Source organism: Prenolepis imparis, unplaced genomic scaffold (genome assembly GCF_030444845.1).
Source record: "Prenolepis imparis isolate NDT839.2.m4 unplaced genomic scaffold, iyPreImpa1.0 SCAF_40, whole genome shotgun sequence".
Classification (NCBI taxonomy): Eukaryota; Metazoa; Arthropoda; class Insecta; order Hymenoptera; family Formicidae; genus Prenolepis; species Prenolepis imparis.
The window spans coordinates 163,512-182,053 of record NW_028141198.1 but is presented as its reverse complement, the minus strand read 5'-3'; the positions used below and the strand labels follow the sequence as shown (position 1 = coordinate 182,053).

At 36.9% G+C, this 18,542-nt stretch overlaps 1 protein-coding gene across 1 annotated transcript; it reads left to right on the top strand.

Moving 5' to 3' along the window:
• The first annotated feature begins 6,933 nt into the window (after positions 1-6,933).
• On the top strand, positions 6,934-12,589 carry LOC145947065 (uncharacterized). Its single transcript, XM_083056839.1, has 6 exons — positions 6,934-6,948; positions 7,270-7,375; positions 7,676-7,828; positions 8,129-8,263; positions 8,594-8,728; positions 10,422-12,589. Exons 1-6 carry the CDS (start codon positions 6,934-6,936, stop codon positions 10,496-10,498), a joined length of 621 nt encoding a protein of 206 aa, XP_082912965.1. The 3' UTR covers positions 10,499-12,589.
• Positions 12,590-18,542: the final 5,953 nt, after the last annotated feature.

Genomic DNA, 18,542 nt, shown 5'->3' with positions numbered 1-18,542 from the left:
CTGGTTTATTTATCTTTAGTTCTCCCTCGATGTATAGGAAGCTTTCATACGGCAACGTATACAGATCCTGTTGTTGTATGGGTATTCTTATCTCATCACTGTGTCCGAATGTTGTGTTAGCGAACGGGTTGTACGTGTGAGTCTCGATCTTGACGATGCGATCGTCGAAGATTGGCTCGTCTCCAATGTTGAGGATGTCGGTCATTGTTCAGATGTTTCGCACCGCGAATCCCAAAGATTGTAAAAACGCAACGTTTGATGCGTTCAGTTTCTTTTTCTTAGTGCAACCGGATGATGGGATATTAGTGAATGTCGACGTTGTTGTTCTTGTCGCTGGCTCCGTAAAGATTGTGTTATTTCTCGTGTCTTTCGATCCGTTCAACACGAGCATCTCATACACCACACACGTACGTTATCGCTGTCGTCGTCGTACGTGCAATCTAATGGTGATCTCTTCTCCTCGAAAATCGAGCAATCGTCTGTCCTGGTCGACAACGCGTAACATTAAATCCGTAATGCTCCGCACGATGATCGGCAGGTAAATGATGTGAGCCGGTGTTTCCGATATCTTATATCCAGGTGGTACCCTCGGTGAAAATTCATGTATCGTATGAACGAGTTTGCCGTTGCTGTACGCGCCCGCGGTCACATTACATTCTACGCGGATAATGTTCACGTTGATAATATTAATCGGCATGTCCGACTTGTACCATTTTCGCGGCTGCAGTATACGGTTCGAGAATCCTAGCAGCGATCCAATGTTGTTAGGCTTGCTAAAATTCATTCTGTAGGCGCATTTGATCTCGCTCCTCATCGTATTATAATTAGCGCGGAGCACTATCGGATATTCTCCATCTTCAAAGTCACCGTCCTCATTCGTCCGAATATGCATGGTGTCAGCGTGTTTTTTATCATCGTCACGAACAGCGTGTCGCGGACGTTTTCGTGAAATTGCATGTTTCAAAAACTCATGTATCGCTTGCAGCTCATACGATCCCTCGGGAATCGTAATTTCCGCGTCATCTTTGCCAAAGTAAAATTTATTATTCGAGGAATTCACGTTCGATATCGTATGATAAGTCTCAAAATCCGCTAGACCTAGCTCGTATTCATCGTCGCTCAAATCTACGGTGGGAAAGTAGTTTACCGCGAGAACACTACTCTTCCCAGTCAGTGTGAATGTCATAGACATGTTGACAAAACTGTTAAACGAATACTGAGTTAAATAGCGTAATGTCAGTCTTTAAATTCATGTGCATCGACCGCTCGGAGAAACTGTAAACACAATTGTCCACAGATGCTTTGATTGTAAGTTTGAACAGGTGTGTAATTGTATTGTATCTTTGTCACATTTAAATATCGCACCAATTCATTCGGCGGTCGAAGATTGCCGAAACTATCAAAATACGAGGGCGGTCCGATAAGTACTTAGCCTCACCGCCCGATGGTGCCAGTATCACAAGAGAGATTTACTATCGTGTAGTACATTCTCGTAGACGGCTACTGTCAAAATTTCAACCGAATCGGACTCGTAGTTTTGTTTTGACCGCGTGTGGGAGCGAGCGTGTCCACGGATTTTAGAAAAATGGAAAAAGAGCAATATCGGTCGGTGATTCGATTCTTGTTTTTGGAAGGGAAATCGCGCAGCGAAATCAAAGAGCGCTTGGATATATAGCGCGATCCCCCCTCTTTGTATACGCTACCCAATGAGTACCCGATCCTTTAGCGTTATCCAAATTTACGATGCCGCTCTCGTTTCGATATATACCACCGATTGGTAATGAATCACGCATGAAAACACCTCTAAAATACGGAATGTGCATACGTTTTGCCAGTTGTAGCAATTGTATGTTGGTAGTTACGCCCTGAGGCATTTTTAGCGTCTCTTTGACGTTTTTTTTTTCCCCCCCTTTTTTCTCGTTGAAACTCCTCGTCCGTGTTTGTATGGAGCGAGATACAATCCGTGACCTTCCATGGCGCGATTGTGACGTAGCATCTCTTGCAACTGACGTTGTGCAGCTTTTCCGTCGTTCACCATCTTCGCTACACCAGCCGCTCCACCAACCAGAGATCCGAGCGCACCCAACATTGGTAGAATCGGTAATACACCCCCACGTTTCGCTACCGGAAGTATTCGTTTCTTCGCCATCTTTTTCTTCGTCTTCATCTTTGTCGTCTTCAGGCCCATACCGAACTTCATCTTGGCTTTCATCGCTGCCCAGACAGCTGTGGCGGCGGCTCTCTCACCGAGAGTCGAATCTCTCGCAACGATGCGAGTTTGCGCTTCTTTGGCGAGTATCCTATCTGCCGCGTGTCTCTCGATGAGATCGTTGCTTCGAGAGTAGAAGGTAACGGAGTTATTTTCCTTTTTTCAAATTTTTATGTTCGAATTTAATCTTAAACGGATTTAAATTTTTAGCAATTCGTCGCTTGTCGGTTAACTATTCTCCGGAATATTAGCGGCGGGGAGCGTTGCTCGAGATACACCGATTACCACCAAAAGGTGAGTTATCTCGTTGTATTATAACGCTAGCAGTTGCGCGAAGATTAAATTCGAGCATAAAAGAAAAGAAAATATCTTAGTATTTTATATAATGTATATTCGATTTAACAATTTTCTTTTTTTAATAGTACAAAGTGATGGAGGTGGTAGAGGAAGTGAGCAAAGCGACGCGCCTGAGAGAGTATTATTATCGCACTCGCAGAATAATGGAGAAGAAATCGCGAGGAAAGAGCATGAACAGGATAATATTTCGTCGGAGGCGGAAGAGAGTGATGAGGAGGTGGAAGAGGAGCAGCATAGACAATCGCAACAGCAGGCGCGACAACAGCAACATCAGGTTAGCGATAATTTTAATTATATAACTTTGCTTAGGGAAAATGCGCGTCGATTTAGAAGATTCGGGGTAATCGGCAGAGAAGCGAGTTTCGCGATACGTCCGCTACCCGAAGGCGGGGATATTTATCGTTCCTTAGAACGCGTTTCGAGAAATTCACGCGTATGCGACAAATTCGAGTGAACCGAGCGATTATGTTGGATTATCGTTCGATTCGCCGAATTTATCGCACGGTCCCGCGGGTTTATCTTTTCGTCCGGTGCGCGACTTGTCTCACGAGGATATTTGGGGTCTCGTGAGCGCGGTAGCGCAGAGCGCGGGAGGACTCGATATCGCCGAACAATTTAATGTACATATTTTCAACATCGCTGTTCCTTCGGGTCGCGGGCGTGCGCATTAACGCGTGAAAATATCGCGAAGCGCTCGATAATCGAAATAGCTAATTCTGACAACTTATGTGTTCCGCGCTCTCTCGTAGTAGCGCAAATTTATTGTGAACGCGGTAACATACATACTGGAGAATTACACGATAAATGGAATAGAGTTAGGCATCCGCAATCGGCGTCACAACGCGAATGAGCGTTAGAATTAACAAGAAATGCTGGTGTAATAATACCCGAAGAAGGATGCGGAATTCATGAAATCGAGCGCTTCCAGCGGTATCTCGCCGCTGATAATATAGCTATCGCTGTATATAATTTTAGTACTTTTGGTCGCGGCGAGAAACCGTTCTACGACGGCACAGCGATACTCGCTTCTCTCGGACGCGAATCCTCTCATCGGCTAAATATTATGTATTATGAGGATTCGTGTCATTTCAACCTTGTACTAAATTTAAAAGCCGCCGCGGGTTCTCGTAATTATTGCGTAGCGTGTAATGTAGGCTTTCGAAACGATAGAGGTAGCGGTCACCGGTTCAAATAAATGTCCGCGTTGTTTTGCCGTGCCAGCGTGCGATTACTTCGACGCGCAAATCGTAAAATGCGACGCATGCAATCGGACGTTTTACGGTGCATCGTGTTTCGAGCGTCATCGTAGGGAAAAATCATATGACGGTAGATCACACGCGAGAGTTTGTAGTGTCATACGATTTTGCGATGAATGCGGCTGTATAGTTAAAGCGAAAGCGAAACACGAATGCGGCGTTTCTTACTGTAGATTATGTCATTCGGCGCAACCTCGAAATCATTTATGCTATATGAGACCTCTTCGTCGCGACGTTAATTCCTCCTCCGGATCATCGTCGTCGACATCACATCCGGTGGTAGAAGCGTCGACAGTATTAGGTATATCCGCCGAGGAGCGCCAAGAAAGCACAATTGATAACGAGGAAGCGAGCAAATTTGCATATGAAGGCAGAAAAGGATGCGTAGCATTCGTGTTTTACGATTTTGAAACGCGGCAGGACGAAACGATCGAAGGTACGACATCCGTAAAAAAACACGTTCCGACAATCTGCGCAACAAATTTGCGAAGTGTGCGCGCAAAACAATGATATGTCAGTGCGTTGTCACTGGTGCGGAGTGCAAGAGTTCGTGTTTCGTAACGATCCGGTGAAACATTTTGTCGATTTCGCAACGCGAAAGACGAAATATTTCAAGCAGATCATATGTATAGCACACAATGCGAAAGCGTTCGACGCTCAATTTATTTTGCAATATATGTATTGTAGAAAATCGCGTCAATCTCGAGCCGAAAGTGATTTTGAACGGGACAAAGATCGTCGTATTAACGGTTGGACGTACAAAGTTTATCGATAGCGTGAATTATATGCCGATGCGTTTATCTGATTTACCGAAGGCTTTCGGATTGAAGGATACGCCGGATAAAGGCATTTTTCCGCATTTATTCAATACTATCGAAAATCAATCGTATGTCGGACCATTACCCACCGCACATTACTACTCCCCCGAAACTATGAAATCGAAAGAGCGCGAACGCTTTCTCACGTGGCACACGGACATGCGGCTAAAAAACGCCGTGTTTGATTTTCAACGCGAGATAGTGCAATATTGTCGTACCGATGTTGATATACTTCGACAAGCGTGCATGGCGTTAGAAAAATTTTTATAGATCGCGGAAATGTATGCCCGTTCGAGGAATGTACAACTATCGCTTCGACGTGTATGTTTTTCGGAAAAACTTCTTACACTTGAATACAATAGGTGTTATTCCAGCCGGCGGATACAGAAAAGCGAACATGTATTCGCGTAAAACTCTGCAGTGGTTGGTATGGAAGGAGCGCGAGCTCGGTCATCCTATAAACCATGCAGGGCGTGCGCGCGAATATCGTACGATCAACGGCACACTCGTCGATGGTTATTATGAAAAAACATCGGAAACGGAAGTAACGTCGCGTCACGTGCTGCAATTCCACGGCTGCTTTTGGCACGGATGTACATCGTGCTTTCCGATAAATCGCGATAAAACGCTTTCGTCGGCTATGGACCGTAAAGACACGATTGATTCGCGATACGAACGAACTCTCGCGATCTCGTGGCGACTGCGACAGCGGGGGTATTTGGTGACAGAAAAGTGGGAGTGTACCTTCGATCGGGAAATGCGGGACAATCGCGAGATGCGCGAATTTCTCGAGAGCCATTCGATGGTGGAAACAGCACTGCTCGATCCCCGCGATGCATTTTTCGGTGGACGGACGGGAAATATCGCGACTCTTTACAAAATCACGGATGCGGAGAAAATACGTTACGTGGATGTATGTTCTTTGTACCCGTATGTATTGAAGACGGGTGCTTTCCCTATCGGCCATCCCGATATTTATGTCGGCGATGAATGATTCCACTTTAATCGGAATGGCTCCAAATTATGATTTTGATACTGTCGAAGGCCTCGTACGTTGCACGGTACTTCCCACACAGAGCTACATATCTAATCGATATCTACTGGATATCGACATATCCATATAATGTCCATATCTATTATGGATAATCAATAGATATCTATTAGATATCAAAAATATCTATATCTCCCGTATAACCAGCTGGGATATCTAGTGGATATCCACATATTATCCACACATCCATGTTAACTAAAAATTTATTAAAAATATCCACTAGATATCCATTAGATATCATATAATGTCCACATATTCACGTCCACTAAATATCTAACAAAGATATCTAGTAGATATCCACTTATTGTCCACATATCCATGTCCATTAAAAATCTAACAAGGATATTTAGTGGATATCCGATTATTGTCCACATATCCACGTCCACTGAATATCTGACAAGAATATCTAGTGGATATCCACATATTCTCCACATATCTACGTCCATTAAAAATCTAACAAGGATATCTAGTGGATATCCGATTATTGTCCACATATCCACGTCCACTGAATATCTGACAAGAATATCTAGTGGATATCCACATATTCTCCACATATCTACGTCCATTAAAAATCTAACAAGGATATCTAGTGGATATCCACATATTCTCCACATATCTACGTCCACTAAAAATCTAACAAGGATATCTCGTGGATATCCGATTATTGTCCACATATCCACGTCCACTGAATATCTGACAAGGATATTTAGTGGATATCCAATTATTGTCCACATATCCACGTCCACTGAATATCTGACAAGAATATCTAGTGGATATCCACATATTCTCCATATATCTACGTCCACTAAAAATCTAACAAGGATATCTATTGGACATCCACATATTCTCTACATATCTACGTCCACTAAAAATATAACAAGGATATCTAGTGGATATCCGATTATTGTCCACATATCCACGTCTACTGAATATCTGACGAGGATATTCATTAGATATTTACATGTTATCTACATAATATCCATGTCCACCAAATAGCTACGAAAGATATTTATTAGAGATCCACGTGTTATCTACATATTCATTTCTTATTCGTAAAAATGTTTGCCAGAAATATTTAATAAGCATATATTCATTATTAATTAGAAATTAAAATCTAAATAGTTATATTTGAATTTTTTTTATATACGTATAGTTAATATTATTATTAACTATTCGATATTTTACATTTTGTATTATGTGCGTAATACGCATACGTTTATCTTCTTGGTGCCTATTATAATTATGGTTCTTTATTGGGTGAGTTTACTCACGAGGTGAAAATTACAAAGTGAGCGATTCACTAATAGATTATCTACGATTTCATTCGTCGAAATCTAGTGAATCTCTCACTTTCGTAATTTTCATCTTGCGAGCAAACTCACCCAAAGAACCGCAGCACTCTTATTTGTATTTAGGCGCGTAACTGCAATACATGTGTGTACATATATATCCCTGAACATGAAAATCCCGATGATTGTGCGCGCCGCGGCTACTTTGTCATTAATTGGCCACTTTCCAATTCATGGCGCCCTTAACTGCGCGATGTTGTTCTGCGCATATGATCTGACACGCAATTAGCTAATCGGAGAACGTGAGCTGCCGAGTCAAGCCGGCATCCGGTATCCGGTAAAGAATGAGGAAGCACGTAGCACGAGGCCATTGTTACGTGATTGTTACGCGAGACGTATGTACCGTGTGTGAATCAAGATAAATCCATAAAAATCCAACACATTTGTATATTGTGCATCGGTTTGGGTGTCCTTTTGTGCACGAATTTGTTCTGTAAGTATATTTTCTTTTCCTTTTGATTATTCTGTATAAAGATATACTCAAAAATTATTTTGCGTTTTGTGACCACGTTGGCTAATCGTGATACGTAATACACGTAATAATGTGCGTAATAATATATTTCATATATTTATTTTAGCAGTAGCATATACATATATCTAAATTAATTTGATATAACTAAATTATTTTGTTGCAGTGCAATTTCAACAGTCGGAAAGACTACCGAGTCTTACATTATATTATGGCATCGGTATTTGCCGGTATATAGTTTCAACCTTCCAAAAAAGATCTCGAACTAGTGCTTCTAATAGGTCCTTGTTTCAAAGAATTTGGCATCGGAATTTGTCAGGTATATTTCTCATAAGTTATTTTTAGTATAATTAAATATCTTTTTTTGCAATCTTGTTTTTCAATTATAAAAATTTTGCTGTATATGTTTGTCTTTATTTTATCTTTATAATATATAACTAAGGATGATAATAAACTTATATATCTTTTTGACTTGCATCACTTCTCATTCTAATAACTTATTATTATCATGTTATATATGCTGTCGCTTTAGATTGAATAAATACTATATTTGCGATGAATATATATATATATTTTTGGAGTTGCATATATTTAAATAAATTTGAATATTTTGTTGCAGTGCAATTTCAACAGTCGGAAAAACTACAATGTTTTCCATTTTATTCTGGCATCAGTATTTGGCATGTAGTTTCAACCTTCCAAAAAAGATCTCGATCTAGTGCGTTTCAAAGAATTTGGGATCGGAATTTGTCAGGTATGTTTCTGATAAGTTATTTTTAGTATAATTAAATATTTTTTTGCAATCTTGCTTTTTTAATTATAAAAGTTTTGCTTTATATATGTTTGCCTTTGTTTTATCTTTATCTATAACTAAGGACGATAATAATTTCATATATATATTATAATAAATTCATATATTCTTGATTTGCGATACTTCTCATTCAAAATTTTTGTCAGTCACATTAGCTGTTTTCATGTCATATTAGCTATTATCGCTTTAGATTGAATAAATACTATATTATAGTGTTGAATATATTTTCAGAGTTACATATATATCTAAATAAATTTGAATATTTTGTTGCAGTGCAATTTCAACAGTCGGAAAGACTACCGTGTCTTACATTTTATTCTGGCATTGGTATTTGCCATACAGTTTTAACCCTCCAAAAAAGATCTCAACGTTGTGCGTTCCAAAGAGTTGGGCATCAGGATTTGTCAGGTATATATGTTTTTCATGTCATATGAATTAATTTATAAATTATTGTTTTGCGTTTTTCTGATTTTTGTCTTGATTGTATATTTTATTCCTCATATATATTTGATACTTAATACGAGGGATGAACTGTTAAAAAATGTACAATGATTATCATTTTTGGCAAGACAACACATTCTGTTACTACATTCTGTTACTAACATTGCCATTGTATTTCTTTCATTAGTGATGATGATGAGAATTTATTACTAATATTCTTCTTTTATTGTTTGTAATATTGCTGTTATTGCTGCAATATTAAGTATTTCTAGGATATTACTTTTTTACTTATATTGCTAGTACTATCTCAGTATATTTCTCTTAAACATTTTTTACAATTTTATTTATTTTATTCATTTAAGCACCCCAGCAATAGTAATTTATTAAAATTAACTATTATGAAAGTTAGAAGATGTTATAACAGGGTGTATACTCCCGGGAAAAAACCTGGTAATTTCTGGAACTTTGTTCAATCTTGAAAAATCAGGGAATGGAATTTGATTGGAATTCAGGGAATTTAAAAAAAATCTTTTTAGTAATTTTATTCTTATTTAGCATTTAAGAAACATATGTCTAACATATCTTGGCAATATTGAAGTTTTTATTAAAGTTTTTTGTGATTTTTTTTTATTGACAATCTATTTTTAGTACCAATATTTTATATAAATTATAAATTTCATGGAAATTTGTTCAATTTTTCAATAGATTATATTTAAATAAATTAATCTGCTTATTTATTTAATAAATAATTAGATAAATAATAATTTAATAAATTTATTTAAATAAATTAGTATTTTTTGAGACGTTTATAATAAATTATTTTTTGTTTTATATTTTTATTTTTATCAAGAAATTCTCAGGAAATTTTTTTACAAAATTTAAGTAGACACCCTGTATAAACATTATTTGTCAGAATATGTTTTCACATGGTTAACTTTTACATAATCAAAATTCAAATTCATCAGTTTCTCGTAGTTTTTCAATTACAATTAATGAATTATTTGCATTTAATTCTAATATGCATGTCAGCATTAAAAATTATAAATTTTTTTATTAATGCTGTTATTCTTTTGACGATTTTCTCCCTTAATAAAAAAAATTGTTGCGTGCTACATGGAATATGTGTGCTTTTCAATTAAAAATTTTTTAAGAAAAAATTTAATATGTGTTTAATTAAAATAAGAAACGATAATATTAATTTAGCAACTTTGTTTAAAAAATATAAATAATAGTTTTTTTCCTGAAAGTAAGGAGCATAGTAATTAAATATTTACTGAATACACACTTCTTAAGATAAATCTAAAATTATAGTAGTTTTCTCAAATAACACTACCGTATTAATGTTGATATATTGTAACGTATTGCAATGTGTTTCTAGCATATTGCTAATATTGTTTGTTTTATTCAATTACACAGTGATACAAAAAATGTAAAGATTGGTTCCGACACGCAAAACACAGATTTGAGAATGACAAACGACGGCAAAATAATTCAACGCAGGTTAGGGTTTACGTTAAATATATTTATTAATAACTATCTATTACTGTCTTATAGGTCTTAATTCTATATACACGGTTCTGTATACACATTTCAAAGATTGCGCATTCTTTCGAGACATTAAACTCCAAACTAAAAAGAATGGTTTGTTTCATTGTTTCAGCAATAAGATGCCAGAAGCATACTGATGAATGCTTATATGACGTGGATGTGCCTGTCATTTGTGTCAAATGTGTCTAGTGCAATTGTCGTACATGAACTATCTCATCGTGAGATTTCCACTGTTTACGTATCTGCCATCGCCGCTCGAAATAATGGAAAAGTCTCATCTGAAGAAAGATATGGTATGTTTTATATAGCGTCCCAGAAAAACTGAATGTGCAAACGTACAATTATGACAATTGTGATAAGGATGATAAAGATCATCGTTAGTTCATTTCATAGTATTATTCGTTAGTTTTGCGGTCCTAAGAGAAAATGTTACTATCCAGTGTTATATAATTTTATAGTGGAGAGTGAAAATTGTCGAAAAGGAAATAGATAATAACAGTAAATATATTTGATTAACCCCTTTCAATATAACACTCTCTTCTCTCTCTCTCTCTCTCTCTCTCTCTCTCTCTCTCTCTCTCTCTCTCTCTCTCTCTCTCTCTCTCTCTCTCTCTCTCTCTCTCTCTCTCTCTCTCTCTCTCTCTCTATCTCTCTTTCTCTCTCTCTCTCTCTCTCTAGACATTGTATCTAGACATTGTATAAAAATACTATTTTTTTGTTTACGAAATTAATCAATTTGTTTTCTCTGCAAAAGTATTATTGTACATTCTACGGGATTAATTTTAGATGATTAAGAATAATTGGTATATTTAAAAATCAACACAAAATCCTCTTGCAAAGGTTGAATAATAACATTTTATTAAATATGTATACAATATTTATTAATTTTAAATAAGCTTCTTTTGCTAATAATGATTTATAGTAAATTTACGATGTTATATTAAATATTTTGACTCAACCCAATTAGATCAAACTAACTAAATTGTAATTTGTAATATGGAAGTTATTTACCCATACAATTACTGTTATTGTCTATTTCCTTTATTTCGATAATTTTCACTTCATTGTTTACTATAAAATTAAATGTTGTAGTTTTATATAGATGCAGTTTTATAGTGAGATATCTATACGTATATTGTTACGTTTTTATTTCCTAAAAGTTTTGATTTATTTATTTTACATACGATGATGTTCCCTCATCAATGTTTTTAAAATATGAATTTTTGCATTATTTTTTTCAAGGTTATTTACAAGCGTATAAATAAATATGATTAAGTTGAAGCGTAATTGTTAAGTTAAAGCGTATGTAATTATATGTATGCTGTATGATATATAATGTATGCGTGCACTTTTGGAGCAATATATATATATATATATATATTTTGCGTTATAATTAATTACAAGTAGAATTAAGAGACAGAAAGAGAGAGAGAGAGAGAGAGAGAGAGAGAGAGAGAGTGTGTGTGTGTGTGTGTGTGTGTGTGTGTGTGTGTGTGTGTGTGTGTGTGAGGAAATGATATATAAACTTTTTAAATTCCTGTATGTCTGTAAATTCCTAAGAGACTGAGTCTAAAAGCGATACAAAGCATACACACACGCGCGCACGCCACACACACACACACACACACACACACACACACACACACACACACACACACACACACACACACACACATACAAGGTGTCACTTAAAGCCGCTCACTAAGTACATATAGTTATTTCTTACGAAAAAAATTAGCCGAAAAGTTGTAAGTAATTTTCTTCTATAATACTTAATAAAGGAGTTAATTGCGTACAATACGGCCAAACAGCGCCGAGCTTTAACTTAATGCACGTAAATCGTGCGGCTAATCATGTGTGCTCATTGCCAGATGCCACTCTTTTAATGAGTGTTATAGACAAAAATTACTTAGAACTTTTCAACTAATTCTTTATTAAAAAATAACGCTAACAATAAGTATTTAGTGGCGATCTTTAAGTGACACCCTGTGTATATAATGTTTTGCTTTAAACTACTGTTAATACACATATTTAAACATAAATTTATAAATTCTGTAATCTTAGAATATTATGATCCGTACGCGTATTATGTTTCAAATAGCTAAACAGATTAAATATTAATTATTAATTATTTGCGTTTAAGTTTATCTAAATTCTATTTGTACTGCTTATTAATGAAGCAAGAGAATGTGAGATACGCATTCTGTACGAGAATGTGAGATACGCATTACATACATATGCATTTTACATTGAAAGAAATAAAAACTTTTTTAAAAGATATTTAAAACTGTTTAATTTTAATAAACATTATTACCAATATCTTTTATAAAATATATATAGGACATTGTATGGATATCCATGCCAAAATCTAATAAATATCAATTATATATCCAGTAGATATCTATATAAATATCGTCTGAATATTGATGTCGATGTCCAGTGGATATTGGCCTATATATTCTATGCATATTTATGGAACATTAAATGGATATCCACACAGAGATTTAATGAATATCCAGTATACATGTAATGGATATCTACATAAATATCCACTGGATATTGTATAGATATCTAGTGGATATTTATGTAGATATTCATTGGATATTGTATGGATACTTAGTGGATATTTATGTAGATATCCTATAGATATTTATGAGATCTCGAATGGCGGACATTTGGATATCCATAGCATATCTAATAGCTGTTTCTGTATATCCTGTGGATATCCCTGGTAGACATTGAAGATATCTAGCAGATATCTAATACATATCATTTTTCTGTGTGGGTTCCACCGCGCGATTTATTTCATCCAGTACTCCCGTATCGCGTGCACGGAAAGTTGTTATTCGCCTTATGTCGCAGTTGCTGCAAAACATTTTCGCTGACGTCGTGTACGCACGAGCGTTCTAGCGAACGCGAATTTGATGGCACGTGGGTGACCTACGAATTACGCAAGGACATCGAAAAAGGTTATCTCGTGACAAAAGTAAATGAAATTTGGCAATATAAAATTAGCCAATATAATCGCGAAACACAGCAAGGTGGATTATTCGCCGAATATATAAACTCATTTCTACAACTTAAACAGGAAGCAAGCGGGTGGCCGGGCGAATGCGAGGACGATGACGCTAAAGAGCGATACCTGCGGGAGTACGAGGAAACCGAGGGTATTGTTCTCGATAAGCGTAACATCGCGCGAGATCCCGGTTTACGCTCGGTCGTGAAGCTTTGTCTGAATTCATTCTGGGGTAAATTCGGCCAGCGATCCAATTTACCAAACACCGAAGTCGTTAAGACACATCAGCGTTTTATGTTGTTATTAACAAGCATCCCGAGCACGAGATAACCGATATATTACCTGTAAACAATGAGGTAATATACATATGTTTCGTGGCGGTTGCGACAAGAGGTCGTACACTCGCCGATAACCAACGTAGTGATAGCCGCATATACGACAGCGCAAGCACGTTTAAAATTATACGAATATTTAGAGCGTTTAGATCATCGCGTGTTATATTACGATACCGATTCCTGTATTTATGTGAGCACCGGTGATCCGACTGAATATGAACCTCACACGGGTAATTTTCTAGGTGATATGACCGACGAACTCGAGAGCTACGGACGCGGTAGCTACATCGAAGAGTTCGTGTCCGGTGGCCCAAAATTTTATGCCTACATCGTGCGAACACCCGAGGGTCGAGTATATGAAACCTGTAAAGTTAAGGGAATAACCCTCAATTACGAGAACTCACGGCGCGTTAATTTTAATAGCATTAAAAAATTATTATTAGCGCGAGAAAAGAATCTAGAAAAAGAACAAGAAGATAACGAAGAAGAAGATGAAACTACAATAAATTTACGTTTTAGCGCAATTCGACGCACTGCGTTTCATGAAATTGTAACGCGGGACGAGTCGAAAATATGCGCACCAGTGTTGGTGAAACGTAGATTTATTAATAGCCGTTACTCGATTCCGTACGGATATTTATCACCGAAATAATTCTTTTCTCGCGTATTTTCTTCAATATTTTATATAAGTATTTTATACATTTATTAGGAAAGCAATGTAAATTTTTGTAAAAAGTATATATATATATATATAGTATTAGTAATAATTCTCTGCAATTGTAACAATAAAATTAAAAATAAAATGTCATATTCCTGTTATTTTAAATGTAATATGCTATAAAGGAAATATATTTTTATGTATCATGTTTATGTAATAATATCGATTTTATTTAAAATTATTACCATAAAGTAAAATTTTGTACCTTAAATTGTCTTACATTTTCATTCTCTATTCTTCCTTTACCTCGAAATAATTTTATTCTTTTCAGCACTAAAATCTTTACGTAGCGTCACTAGAATGCGAATTCGAATGCACGTGTTTTCTATTAGGCCTCTTTTTGTTACCCGAGGTGACGATAATTAGCCTAAATTGAAAGCGGAGGCTAGCCGCATATACTTTTTGTATATCTTTTTGTTTTCTTTATTAGCGACGATGCCGACGGTCAGCCGAAATCAGTGCGTTTTTTATTTATCTTTTTTCAGCGCTATACACGATCACCGGGGACCAACCGCTCTATGACGGTTTTGTTATACCACGTTTTTTTTATCGACATTTTCTCGGCTTTTTTCAGAAACGCTGTCTGCTCACTCCCTACCCTTCCAAAAAAAAATCAACCAATCAGAGTGCTGGGCCACTATAGTTAGAGCCTATCATAGATGGGGTGCCATAATCCCCACGCCTGTGTAACGTCCCGTCATTTTCGCGAAACCATATTTTTGCGCGCTACTGTTTTTCCTGCGCCAATACTTAAAATTTAAGGATAATTAATGATTTTCCTCTTTACATATAATTGTTTAGACTAAAATCAAGCATTTATATTATTAATTACTAACCATACCAAATCTAGGGTCTCCAGTTATCTAGTTCTAACTAGCCGCTACCAGGAACTAGCGATCCGACTAATCAAACGTCATCCGAGACCCCTGAGCGTATACTTCAACTAACCAGTTGTTATTATATGAAACTAACCCTTAGCAATAAGAATATATTTTAATCATGACTAACCCACCTATATATTAATATTCGACAATAATTAAACAATATAATAATATTATTTATGGAATCAGAAACATAATAACTTGTCGAACTTTACTTAACAATTTAAGACTTATAGTAATGAGTTTTAGAAGTATTTTAATCACTGACAGAATTATTATGAGGAAGGTTCCATAAATCCTTATCTTGCGATGCATTGTAACGACAAGCCTGCGACAAGCATTCGATGAATTACTAAAAGTGTTCAAACACTTAATATTTTAAGATTTCATCCGCAATTATATTTACGAAGCCTTATTTCAGTCATTAAATGATTTCGATAACGAACCCAAGATTATTAAGATTTATTGAGTAAATTATTAAATGAAGAGACTTATAAATAAGGCCCAAGTGGATATAATTAAAGAGAATATTTTATTACAGAATTAAGTCAAACGAGAACAAGAAAGTCTCGATATTACGTTATGGAATCATAATTCTATAATTTAGAAATAACTTAATCTTACCCTATTGCATTAAACTCAAGTTTTATTATAAATTATCAATCATTAAGAATTCCAATTAATAACATAAAATAAATTATATAAGAAATGATTCCATAAACGTACAAATGAATATTTGGCGAACTACAAGAAACTTTAACATGTATCTATGCGCAGACCCCTCTAAAATCAGCTCACAATCAGCAAGTAATTAAGTGCCGATCGTAGGTGACAAGCCGCTTCCGTCCGTTATCTCCCTCGCGTTATCGGATGCTAGCGTTCAAACCACAAAAGAATAATAAATTAGACACTTCTTGGAATCGTCGCTCCTCATCTCAAGCTCACCGCCTAACTTCGATATCCGGTCCAGATTATCTAAAACTCGTAAATTGATAGTTGACACCTAGAGCGTTCGCTCCTGCGGGTCACCGTATCGTGACTTCTTAGTACAATTTATTGTGACATATTCCAAGAAAACGTCTTTCTTAGAAATGAATTCCCACCAAAAGGGAATTGCACACGACACTCAGATTTTTCTCGATTTGATGGGTATATAAACCCTTAATTCTTAACTTCATAGCGGCATACCATCATTAGCATCTCACCGTAACTCTACGGCATCTCATTATCGAGATCCCACCGTAGCTCTACAGTACATCATTTCTGTAGCCTTACGATACTCTGTATAAAGTCACGCGTTTGCCGTCAACTGCGTCGACATACCCAATTTGTTAGTCGCGCATAGAATTATAAAGTAAAAGTTAAATAAAAAACTCTTGTGCTTTAAAACTCGAATACGTTGATTTTGCCAAACATCCCGCGACCGAGGTCCTAGAGAAGGGAAGAAGGCGAACGAGCGTATTACGATCCACTGCCTGAAGTTCACAGTCTATCACAAGGTAAGTACTTATAATTACCCAGACTATTTAAGACGCCAATTTTAATTCTAAGTTACGTTAGACTGACAATTCTCTTTCAATCACTACCTTCTCCTAAAACAAATAAACGAAATCCACTGTTAAGCATTGCATGCAGCTAACAGTTTCCCGTTGTCAATCGGTATTTATCAAATTAGAATCCAACTACCTTTCCATAATTTATTCAAGGTATCAATATCAGAAACTAGCAATATTAACGTGTAGAAACAGTACTCTTGATATCCTTCGGACGTCGTCCAATCCACACTTTACCTCTAGCCGTTGGACGTACCTTTCGTAAGTCCATACGACTCTCTACCATTTCCTCAGCATCCCGTCGTTGTCGAGCACCCAGCGATAGTGCCTGGTGACAAAGCTCCCCTCAACACCCTGCGTTATTTCCATCGTCGACGATAGGCATCCTTCGTATGCCCGAAGACATTCTCCTTAACCATCGACCTTCCTTTTGAATTCATATTTAAAACCAAATGAATAGACGTATCGGATATTGATATCTCACTCTCTTTAGTTCCCCTTCATGTTATCTCACGATAATCCTTATCTAACTCATTATAAATATATTATTCTCATCATTACCTCTACCAATTAATTCAAATGCTACCCAGATCTACTGAATTAGACGTCCAAGGATTAACAAACGATGATGCAAATTCAATTATAAACATAATTATCGGGCTACTAACTGACGTTTTAGAAGGAACTATTGATATCGATCAACTCATAGTCTGCTTAGATCTTCATATCCCTGGTGCTCAAATAAGCGTCGAATTCACAGACGATTAAATAAATATCAAATTCATTTTATTAATTAGCCCCTGAATTATTATTATCCAGATGAATAAACAACTTCAAGGCTTAATTTGCAATACGATTTACCAATTAATACTCAATTTGATCTATGAATATTTGAATGGTAAAATAACTTTCGATCAAGTCATAACTATTTTAAACGACATCGAAGATATCGCTAATAGATTCGATACTCCCAACTAGTAACTAATACCCCACTCCTGTGACCTACAACATTCCCTAGATCCGTAACTTCGGTCCTAGCTCTCGGCGTCCCAGAGGTATAGCCGGTGTAAGCAGGTTGCCTCACAAAAATAGAGAGCGCCCGTTTTCTCACTAGCCTAGGCATAGAGAGAGAAGGAAGATCACCCAGACGTAACACCTGCTACGCTATATCACGATATTTTATCGCCATTTTGTCGGCTTTTTTCAAAAACCCTGCCTACTCTCCCACTCTCTTCCCAAAAACCAACCAATCAGAGTGCTGGGCCACTATAGTTAGGCCTATCAGAGCCCTGGGCCTAATGACCCCTATTAGCGGATCGACCAATCACGGATCGAAAAGCCCTGTCTAGCCACGCCCCTCTGGCTCCAGTGGCCGAGTGGTGGGGGTTTGTTTTGACTCACTATAGTGGCCCACATACTAAGTAGATATACTATGAGAGTTCTAACCCAGGTCCTCTGAGGGGGGTGCGGGGCGCGGAGAGTTCTCCGAGGCGAGGGGTATGACGTCACGCGGGGTGGGGGTATCTCGTAGGCGCGGGGGCTGACATCACGCGGGTGGAGGGGATGTTTCGACAAAAGAGGGGGAGTTTTCTGAGTGCAATATTTGTAGATGGTATCTTTACGACTTTTTTATGAGGGTTCTTAGACATTTTCCCCAAAAAGGTATAGAACAAGCGCCGACGATCGACAATTTTGTACCCTCGTTAATATAATTTTATTATGGAAGCGCC